We start from the raw sequence: 11,843 nt of genomic DNA, 5'->3' as shown, positions 1-11,843 counted from the left end.
TTGTTCAGTGGCCTAATCAGACCAAAAGATTCGTTGTTGGATTGCCAACTATTATGTCAAGTAAATGATTTCATTATTACGTTAATCAAGATATTTGGATTTACCTAGACCATAATACTCCCGGTGCATATATTAGTAAAAATTTAGGATTGTGTTCTATTGTATATTGCAATTGTTATTCCTCACCCTCATGTTTTCTGTTAATTTGTTTTTAAAGTGTTAAAAGAGCATTAACAACTTCATTATAGGTTCAGAGAAAAAGCAAACACTAAATATCTTGATATAGTGTTGATATTAAAAAAAGTTACATTACCACATGGGTACAAGTTATCAAACACTATGCTTTTTCAGTATCTGTAAATTGGCTGGTGTTAGGCATAGGCAGTTTCAGCTAGGGTTAACTAGCATTCCCCTCACCCCCATCCAGCCCGCCACACCGAAATATCAAGTGCTGGCAATCTTTCCTTGGCTCAAAGGCCAACCCACGTTAATAAAGTCTGTGTAAATGTATGTTATAAAATGATACAATATACTTGTATAGAACTTAGTCAACTGTTTTCGTAATTTTAATTTCTTGATTATTTGATCTCAGTGCAGCCAATTTGTACATAACAGATGACATTTGTACTTTTTATTTATTTATGATGTTTATTTGTTTGCATGCTTAAGTAGGAAAAGAATTGTTTCCATAAATGAAGGTATTTACGTACCAAGATGATCAGTGTACTTGAATTAGCTCAGTTTCTACTGTTTTAAGACCCAAACTTACTCAAGTTCAGTATAGTGTTGATAATCTGAAAATTATAGTTTTGTTCTTCTAGTGATGAACATAACAGAATACATTAAGACTAAATAAAAGCCTGTATGTAAAAAGTTTAATTTTATACTATTACTATTAAAATGCATGGAGTCATTCATATTACATCATAAAACTGTCAAGCTATGTCACTACAACACACACCTTAGTAAGGTCATAGCCTACGATGGGTTTAGGATATCATAGTACCAAGATAGCTTTAAAAATCTGGGCCCCGATTATTTGTTCAGTTCAAACATTAAGGTTAGAAATGTAGAATAATAATTCTGGAGTACCTTACGTTCTTGCATATAACATAGTCCATTAAGTTCATGATTGACAAATAACCATGGTTTGTTATGCAGATTAAATACAGTACAAACATGCTATGAAGTTATCAAACTGCACATGGAGTTACGACACAAAATTTGCCTGTGTAATGTAAAATAAAATGAATGAACTCCTACTGGCTGTGTAAAACATAAGAGCCGTTATCGGGATACAAACCCAGTACTTACCAGCCTGATGGCTTAACCACTACATCAATGCGGCCGGTCCCACTGTAGTTAAGAATGTTTCCTTTTATATAGCCAGTAAATCGGAAGGCTATGCATTGTGAAATGTGTGCAATATATTGAGATTGTTGATTTTTATCTGTTACGCTTACCACATATTTGATTTTTTCCCCCTGGAAGTAAAAGTATTTATTATTACACGAGTTATGCAATATAATTATCATTATTATCCACATATTAGCTTGCAGCACAATTCTGAAATCTTATATTTGTTGCAAATTGCATATCATTTTATGAAACATGTACACATACCAATAATCAAGAACAGAAAGAGTAAGTCATCATAAATTGTTTTGTTTTTCTGCCAAATGTGTATTGTTTTCTTTGCATTAGTTAATACTCTGCCGATGACTTGAAATCAAAATTTAGATTTACATAATATATTTTTTATGCTTGGTGCAATGAATTATATACCTGAACAGTCACATAAATATAATTTTAGAAATAAAAATATATGAAACATTTATCTTCTTGTTTTATGTATACTGGCCATTAAAGGAGTGTTATGAAAAATAGGTGGTCTTTTTTTGAAAGAAACCCATCCAAAGTGCTATATTAATATACACATTTAAAAAAGAAAAAGAGCTATACCAGAATTCATTAAAAAAACCAACCCTGATCATTTGTATTTTATGGAGATGGCCATCTTTACGAAAGGAATGGTTTCCCCTATAAGCAGATGTGATGCGACTGTTGGAATGTTTATTTGACCTGCATTATACATAGCACGACAATAAAACCCTTACAAAAAAAACCCCAAAAGATTCCAAGACCAATTTCTCAAGCAATAGTGATTGTAGTGACTTTTTAATAAAAACACCATTTACGTTTCAGTTTTAGCCTGTCTTTACAGCTAGAAAACAGCAAACTAGCGAATAAGGAGAAGATAATAAATCCCAGTTTGTCTGAAGAAAACCCAACAATTTGATAATGGTAGTGTAGCGAGACAACCGGGCAGTCCAAGTTGTGTTTATGTGGCCACCGTGTCTTTATACGGTCTGAAATCAAATGGGTTTGTTAGAAAAACATGGTATCAAACTATACTGATCAGTCATTAACCAGCTGTGACCGGGTCTGACGTCACAGAACTAATGCGCTGACCACTAACTAGATGGTGTTCATTGTTAAAAGGACATACCCTAGTTTCAGCCCATGAAAAATTAACACCAAGTTTAGTTAATATACAAATCTGTAACACATTTGGATAAAGTTACAATTGAGTGAAACATGAGTCTGTGACTTTGAAATGGTGAAATACCCTCTAAAAATAGACTAAAACTTGACTCCATAATTGTTCTCTTGGACGCACGTGCGTTTTTAAAAATATGATAAATGCATTTTGTGATATTAAAGGCACCAGGATAACCAAAAACACTTCGAATGTACGGAAATGGATAACCTAAACAATAAAATCTAAGTAAAGTATGATTTCAGTTATCAAAAACGGCTCTAACAGTAAAAAATATGCGTTAGTGTTTAAAAACTAGGGTATATCCCTGTAAAGACTACAATAATGGCTGTCATCTAAATAACAATGTCAGTATTTTGACCATTTATTAAAATGCGATTTTAAAAAATTGTTATGGAAAAATGACCTTACTAAACAATTAAGTTGTTATAGAATATTAAAATTGTTATGGAAAAATGACCTTACTAAACAATTAAGTTGTTATAGAATATTAAAATTGTTATGGAAAAATGACCTTACTAAACAATTAAGTTGTTATAGAATATTAAAATTGTTATGGAAAAATGACCTTACTAAACAATTAAGTTGTTATAGAATATTAAAATTCTTTCCATTGGCTCAGCTCTGACAAAGACAAAACATCCACACATATACAACATCTTTATTGAAATAAAATATTTAGTACATATATTTGGTTGAAAAATCAAGCAATAATGAATAATTACTTTTCCAGTTTTTGCAACTGATGATAAATATGGTAAATTCATTATCTCAGTGCAGTGAAGTGACAATAAATCTAAAATAGAAAAAACCCTATAATAAGCAATTAATTATGTTAATTCCATCAAACAATATACATGTAATAATTTACACCAACATGTTTTTAATTTTTATCCACTAAAAAGTGTCTGTGTGTTTGGGGAGTGTTCTTCCTTTTAAAGTATGAACCACATAGTTCACAAGCCACAATAAATTACTCTTTAATGACCATTACATTTTATCCACATTTTGTCCAGACCTAAATCATTAAAAAATAATTACAATGACACAGACCCCACATTCCAGATTCAACTTTACAGAGATCTCTTAGAACAAAAAGCATGCATAAACATCTGCCAGCTCCCATTGTGCCTTTTTTTAATGGAATATTCTTCAAGTGGGGTGGGTAGAAGATTGTGGAAGCTGATTTTGATATATATAACTCTGACGTAATGTTTACATACCTTAGTGCATGCTATGACGTTAAGTTACATCACATCATTCCACCCTTCTTGCTTTCTGTCCTAGAAGATCTCGGTGAAGTCAGTATTGGTGACATGGTCACAATCTGGTATGCGGAATCTGTGTCAATGTTACAGTAATTTGGGGGGATTTTTTTTCCACAATTTATGTCTAGACAAAATGAGATAAAATCTAATTGTAATTAAAGGCAGGAAAATAATTTATTGTAGTTGTGAACTATGTGGTTCGGACAAACAAAAACACCACCACATTCACAAACAGCCACTTCCCCTCATGTATAAAAACAAAGGCACAATATTAGTAGTTGGTTTTAAATAATGATCAACAGAAAAATATTTTTATCATACTAAATTGTTAACCCATCTGCATTCTTAATCCTAAAACATTACCTGCGTGTTAATTCATAATGGAAAAACAATATAAAAAGCTTTGGTATTTTAAAATTTAAATCTATGAGCTGTTCATAATTTAATTAAAAAAGAAATTAAATTGGCTAGTCATTGTTATTTCATATTGGAATGTTTAAATCTATTAGCTACTTATTTAATATTAGAAAAAAAAGAGAGTAATTTTAAAGCATTTGGTATTTAAGTCTATTAATTTGTGAAATACCAGACTTCAGAAATTAAAATAAAAATGCCAAAAATATACAAGAAAGATTCCACTAAATGCAATAAAATATTTGGCACAAATCTTTGTTACTATGAATTTTAAAACATTTAAAATTTAAAAGAAAAAGTTGTACTTTTCGTATAATATTTATAAAATAATGTTATTAGTATGTTGCAATACATACATAATTAATCATTCAACATAAAATATCTTTAAAAAAAACCCAATACAAAAACATGTAGTTTGTTTTCTAGAAGTCATTCACATCGTTTGCCCAACTCTTCTAATTGTGTTGTCTCCACATTGCAGTCACTGATTAACAACACTGTGTATACAGTTCATGAGACAAATGCTTCAGAATTCTCTTCCCTAGCAGTATCTGTGATTCTGTTCAACACACTTCTGACGGTTCAGACTTGAAGAGTTCACACAGACCCATGTCCTTCTTCTCGACATCGTCCAAGCTTGGCTGTTTCTGCTTCTTCCTGAACATTGGTGGCAGTGTTTTGTAGTGAATCTCCCTCTGGAATTTCTGTCCCACATTTTTCTGTAAATATGAGAAGAAAAAAAAAAGAGTTAATAAATTAATAACTGAAAAGAACCTATCAAATGTAAAAACATATAAAAATTAATACAATTTAGGTATAGGCCTAAATAAATATAAACTTTTTGTCTAAACACTATACAGTTAAAGAGTTGGTTTAAAAAATAAAAATATTACACTATGTCTTCTCTCCAACTGTCACTTCTTCAGCCAGATGTTTTGGGCAACAAAGTAAAAAAAATTTTTTTTTAACAACACCACTAGAGCACACTGATTAATTAATCATCAGCTATTGTGTCAAACATTTGGCAATACACACATAATAACTTTCAAAGGAAACCTGCTACATTGTTCCATTAGGAGAAAGAGATATTTTCTACAGTCAGGACAGACCTTATCACAGCCTTGGAAACTATTTATTTAAAAATTTAAAAATTTAGAACCAGTTATTACTCTCATTTTAAATATATATATATATATATATATATATATATATATAGATAATAATATTCAAATATGACACTAAAAATGTCCTCACATATTGTTACTTCTTCTAAATAGCAACAATCCTTCATAAATATTATCTCACATTCAGAATAACATACCACATCCACTGAATACCATCAGAGTAAAAAAAAAAAGTCTTAGAATTAGGTTAAACCACAAAAGTGACAAGATGGACAACAACATTTACACAATCGACCACCACTATCTACAAAACTGGTGAATGTCATAGCACTGGCAAAGTTGATGTGTTGGGGTTATACATGTGGCTGGAAACACTTGAATCACTTACCCCGATTATTTCATAAACCAGGCACTTAAAAGCCTCTTTCTTCTTCTTCTCTGATATCTGTTTCTGTGGATTACATGGCAGAATTTTCTCATCAAAAGACTGAAATACAAAAAAAAGCATTTGTTTCTTGAAACTATTATTCCAATTCCAAAATACAGGATTTGCTTGCCTTCTGTTAAACATCTGTGTATCAGTGTAACAAATATCTGTGCTCACTCAGTTTTTCAAATATTTGTTTTTTACTGGTAGAAGCTTTTAACTACTGGCCTTTAGTTTGTTCAGTTAAATCCTGGACTTCAACCTAGATGGTTTAAATTCTATGCAGTGGATGTACAGTCAACCCTGTGTTAAGTGGTCACACAAATGAGTAGATAAAAGTAGCCGCTTAAGACAGGTGGCTGCTGATTACAGGTGGCTGCTAGGACAGGTTTGACTGTAAATTTATTTGTTGCAGTAACTTAGTTGGTTAATATTCCCTCTACCACCAAAAAAAATGTATTTCAAAATGATGGAAATGGTGACAAGAGATGAGCATGTGTTACTGTTGGAGAGATGAGGACTGCAATAGCAAACACATCCAAAGATAGTTGGTGTCTGAACAAGAAGAAAAAGATGGGATCTCAGACAATATTACACCATGCCTAGCAACAATACAATAAGAAAGAAAGAAAGAAGTGTTTTATTTAACGACGCACTCAACACATTTTTACGGTTATATGGCGTCAGACATATGGTTAAGGACCACACAGATTTTCTTAGAGGAAACCCGCTGTCGCCACATAGGCTACTCTTTTATGACAGGCAGCAAGGGATCTTTTATTTGCGCTTCCCACAGGCAGGTTAGCACAAACCATGGCCTTTGTTGAACCAGTTATGGATCACTGGTCGGTGCAAGTGGTTTACACCTACCCATTGAGCCTTGCGGAGCACTCACTCAGGGTTTGGAGTCGGTATCTGGATTAAAAATTCCATGCCTCGACTGGGATCCTAACCCAGAACCTACCAGCCTGTAGACCGATGGCCTGCCACGACGCCGGTCAATACAATAAGAATGTACCATAAATTAGTCTTCAACAGGAAATGGAAAAATGAAGGAACCAAAACCATTACTATTAACATGGACAGCGGAAGCAAGTAGACATTGGGGGATGACTGAGATCGAGGGAGCAAAGCAAAGCTTCTAGAGGATTTGGGGGTATTCTCTCCTGTAAAAGTTTGAAAACTAGATGTCCTGAAATGCAATTTCCTGCATTCTACAAGTAAATCTCTGCCTTAAGATTTACTACCAATAATATTTTGACTGAGAGCTCCCCAGCTCTGCAGTGCCTAATTAAACAACTTACCTTAACAACATGTTCAGTTACATGTGGAATTTGTAGAAGCACCGTACTAATTTCTGGAAACAAGGGTCTCTGTTGAAAAAAGAAGACAAGATTAACAATGAGACTGAATAAATATAAAGATATATCTGCACCATCTAAAATTCACCAAGAACTGTGATTAATACAAATCTCTTTATCTACTTTTTACAAGTAATCTTTTAGTTTTGGAATTTGATAAAAAAAATAATGAAAACAACCAGTAGGTAGAAATAGTAAAATAAAAATTAAATTAAAACTGTCGATGCTAAAATGTCCATCTAGAAATAATATTTGAATGGCAAATTGTCACTTTCTCCTAAGTTTTTGTTGTTGACGTCCATCTAAAATAATCTAACCCACACCACAGAGAATAAAGTGAAGCCAGTGTAACTTACCAGTACTTCATAGACTTGTAGTCCAAGAAAGAGCAGCTGAGCCTGACATGATTCATGCTGGCCGTGGACTTGCAATCCCGCCAGAACACACGAGAACACATTTGCAGCTGCCTCCGCTGTCATCATATTGTTGGCCACAACCTGTAGCACAATGAGGCATCAATTGTCAGACATTAATTGACAGTGTCACACACCAATAGCGTAGCCTGAGTGTCCTCTAGCTCTATTCTGTTTATATATGTGAATACGGCTAGAGTTCATTCAGTCATAAAAATTGTCAATTTTGAAATTTTATAATACAAAGTGTCTTAAATATGATATCACAGACATTTAGTTTGGATTATTTTGGAGTTTACTCAACATTAAACATAAGTTTTGTCTAGTACAAACGCTACAAGAAGAAACCTGTCATCCCTATCCAAAATCCAGATTTTCGATAGGGGGGTCATGTTTTTTCTTACCGTGTTTGTGCTAGTCACTAAAATGTTAGTTTAATGTTATGAGTAAATATGAAAAAAATCTGATAAAAGTTCTCTAGTGTCAGATTTAGAAATAATTAGTATAAACATTAAATGCTTGGTTCTTTAAAAAAATAAAACTTAATTTTAATATATTATTTACAATTATCATAACCATAAAACAAAGCAGAAAAACACATAAAAAGATAAATTTGTTTTGATTTAAATATGTATTGTGCCTTTTATTACAGTAGGATTAGTCAACAGGTATGTTTTGTATTAAAGAATATTATGCACTATAACTTTAGGAGTTAAAATATTTTGATTCCAATTTACCTGTTTAAGCATTGGCAAACAAAGAGTTGAACATTTGTTACAAGTGGCGGTGTCATTCCACGACAGACTGACAAACACACATAAGAATACGGCAGGAAATGGACCCTGTAAACAAAAAACAAAAAAACTTATTTATTGACTAACATTTATTGACTTTTTCTGATAAATATTGTTTCATCAAAAGTTAAACTCCCAGGCCTTAGTTTCAACCCGACACTAAGTTTGGTTAAATTACAGACCTGTAACACATCTGGATAAATTTAGAATAGAGTGAAACAAGTCTGATGCTGGAATGGGGGAAAGTTCTTTAAAAATAGACTAGAGCTCGTCTCCATAACTGTTCTCTCAGAGGTATGTGTGTTTTCATAAATATAAAAAATGCATTTTGTGGTATTAGAAACACAAGGGTGACCTGAAACTTTTTTGGATATATGAAAATGGATAATCTAAACAATAAAATCCAAGTAATTTCTGATTTTAATTATCAAAACCGGCTCTTAAAGTTAAAAAACACATGTCACAAATGTTTAAAAACTAGGGTCTGACACTTTAATAAGAAAATAAATACAATATTTAGTTAAAAACAGAGTCATATTAACTATTTTAACACAAAATCTCTTTAAAAAAATTTTTTTAGCACTCAACCACTGAGGTTTTTTCCACTAAGATAAAAACAAGAATTGTAGAAAACTTGAGGTTTGCTCAGGGAAAAGAAGGAAGTTACAGTCACGTGACCAGAACAGACTCATTGGAAGATATTTAGGCCATCCCATTGGCTGTTGGGATATTCAGGCTATCCTTAGGGGAATATGCATTTGTTTGAGGCCAGGTGAAGTAGAAAAGAATTGAGCTTATATCGGTTGTCATAACACAGCTGTCTAGATAAAACCACACAAAAATTAAGAAGTCAGCTTATGTCGGTTCTCATACACAGCTGCCCGAGATAAAAATACGAAACAATTAAGGACTGAGCTTACGTCAGTTCTCATACACAGCTGTCCGAGCTCACTGAGGTTGTCGCTGTGGCGGTTGGAGTTGCTTGCTGCCACCGCGCTGTCATCCTCCATATCCATCTCATCTGACACAACCGACTCCACGTGACCTCGCCGAGTGAAACACATGATACCTGTAATTAAAACCACCACATCAACTCGTCATATACTGATTTCATAGCAACATGATCCAAAACAGTAATAACATGAAAAACTGATGCATGCATACTGAAATGCAAGGTTCATGAAAAAGAATATTAACCCCTCTGCATATTTTATACCTTGGGTGTTTTGACACTGATTTAGATACTGAGAAGGAAAATTATTTAGTAACACTGCAGTCAAGTCTCCAAATCAAAGGTGTTTTTCAAGATAGTTAATGCTATATAAAAAAGAAATGCATTTTAGAATTTTTGAATAGATTATTATTGATCAAGAGTACACTATTTGTTTAATATATACATATAATTCATACCCACCCATCCATATACTCTATTACAGGCCCATGGCTGCAGGGATCAAAGGTAGATTGAGACACCACTGGCAACAGGCGGTCACAAGCTACAAAGGGAGCATGCATCCTTGGAGGATACATGCAGTATAGAATTTAATGATCTTTGATTCAATTGAAAACATTTAATTCAGCTTTTTGACAAAAGTGGAGTAGGGAACAAATAAGAAAGGGTTATGGTCTTCATGGCTCTGGTATCTCTGCAAACTGACATTTTATCACTGCCTAATATACTAGCAACTCACCCAGAAGCTCTATATATTCTCTCGTTAGCTGTCTTGTGAGCTGGTCTTCAATCACTTCAGTTTCCTCTTGTTCTTTCTCATTCCTATTATACATAGCATAAAAAATGTTTTACAAATAAGACTACATACTGCCAATTTAAAGCAAAGATACAGGGGGAAAAAAGGAAAAAAGAAAAGAAAAAAAGAGTCTATTATCTGTCCCATCCTCCTACAAAAATGGGGTTTTTGGGGTAAATAATTTCAGTTTGGTTTGACGTAAGAAAAAAGTAAGTGTTTTAGAAATAACAAAAAAATACAATTATTTGGTGCAATTTAGAAAACAATCGGCTTAGAAATAAATAACTTGTAATAAGTTCTATAGTATGAAAAAAGGTGTTCCCTGTGGGACGGACTATAGAATTGAAGTATTTTGAAATAAATACCCAAAGCATTTTTGTTTCAGAGCCAAAGCTATAAAGTTTCTTTGTTTTGTTTAACAACACCAATAGAACACATTAATTTATTAATCATCGGCTATTGGATGTCAAACATTTCGTCATTCTGACATATACATTTTTCCATTAGTAGCAAGGGATCTTTTATATGCACCATCCCACAGACAGGAAAGTTCAGCCTTTGATATACCAGTCGTGATGCACTAGCTGGAACTAGAACATGGTTCATACAGACCTGGTGAACAGAAATTCCAGTACTTTTCAAGTATATTTTTCAGTTTTTCAAGTAGTCTTTAGCACAATGTTACAAGCAGTTTAACACACACACACATCACTAGTTAACTACAGCTGACCGTTTCTCAGCACACATTTACACATTCTTCAGGTGTTCCAGATGCTCATTCAAGCTACCTGTCTCGCTCATAAACCGGTTCAACTATTAGTAATGCGCTGTTTCCAGTAGACAGCAGCCCAGTCTACTTTAATCTTCACACTGTGGTGCATATAGCAAGCGCAACAAGGACTTGTATGCCAGTCTATCTATATCGGCAGCAACACATATCACTTCCGGGTTTTGATTACGACAAATACCCGAGAAATACGTCAGCAAATACTTATTATTTTTCCAGATTTTAATCAGTAAGAGGGACATTCTGCTTGTAAAAAAACTGAAGTACATTTCGGCAATTTTCAAGTAGTTTTTAATGAAATTCCAGTACTTTTCCAGGACCTTTTCTGAATTTGCAAAATTCCAGTACTTTTCAAGTACTACGTCAAAATTCAAGGACTTTTCCAGGCCCATGCAAACCCTGCTAGAAACAGCCCAAGGGCTACCGATGGAGATCAATCCCAGACCGACTGCATGTCAGGCGAACATTTCCCAGCCCCCAAAGCTATAAAGAACAAACAGTTTTAAATCAGCATCAGACATGGAACCCTAGCAAAACATTCTGGATAAATCCCTCTATGATTCAGATACGGCATAGCAGGGGAAATAAAAAATATTTTTGGTAGTAAATCTTAAGGCAAAAATTAATTTTACTTGTAAAATGCAGGAAATTGTATTTCAGGACATCTAGTTATAAAATGTTTAGGAGGGACCCCCTAATTTGTGCCCTTGATCTTAGTCAGCCCCCCCCCCCCAATGTCGACTGGTTTCCGCCGTGCCTGTGATTAACTCACCCATTTTGTGCTGTATCATACATCTGGTTTATCTCCTGCCATCGTGAACCCAGCCTCTGAAATAAGATTCAACTAGTTACTTGTGATGGTAACTAATAAACCAAGGCTTCTAGAATTGTTTTTAAATCCACTAGCCATGGGATCAATGATTTTTTAAATTTACTAGCTACGATTA

At 33.6% G+C, this 11,843-nt stretch overlaps 1 protein-coding gene across 1 annotated transcript in view; it reads right to left on the bottom strand.

Annotated features, from left to right (window-relative positions):
- Positions 1-3,207: 3,207 nt before the first annotated feature.
- Positions 3,208-11,843, bottom strand: part of LOC121370057 (exportin-5-like) — a 40,776-nt gene continuing 32,140 nt past the window's right edge. Inside the window, 8 exon segments of the mRNA XM_041495157.1 lie at positions 3,208-4,961; positions 5,755-5,853; positions 7,098-7,166; positions 7,511-7,651; positions 8,305-8,409; positions 9,282-9,430; positions 10,053-10,135; positions 11,669-11,724. Of these exon segments, the coding sequence (XP_041351091.1) occupies positions 4,806-4,961; positions 5,755-5,853; positions 7,098-7,166; positions 7,511-7,651; positions 8,305-8,409; positions 9,282-9,430; positions 10,053-10,135; positions 11,669-11,724 (858 nt within the window). The 3' untranslated portion in view covers positions 3,208-4,805.

The sequence above is a fragment of the Gigantopelta aegis genome, chromosome 4 (genome assembly GCF_016097555.1).
Source record: "Gigantopelta aegis isolate Gae_Host chromosome 4, Gae_host_genome, whole genome shotgun sequence".
Classification (NCBI taxonomy): domain Eukaryota; kingdom Metazoa; phylum Mollusca; class Gastropoda; order Neomphalida; family Peltospiridae; genus Gigantopelta; species Gigantopelta aegis.
This window is presented reverse-complemented; position numbering and strand designations above follow the sequence as displayed.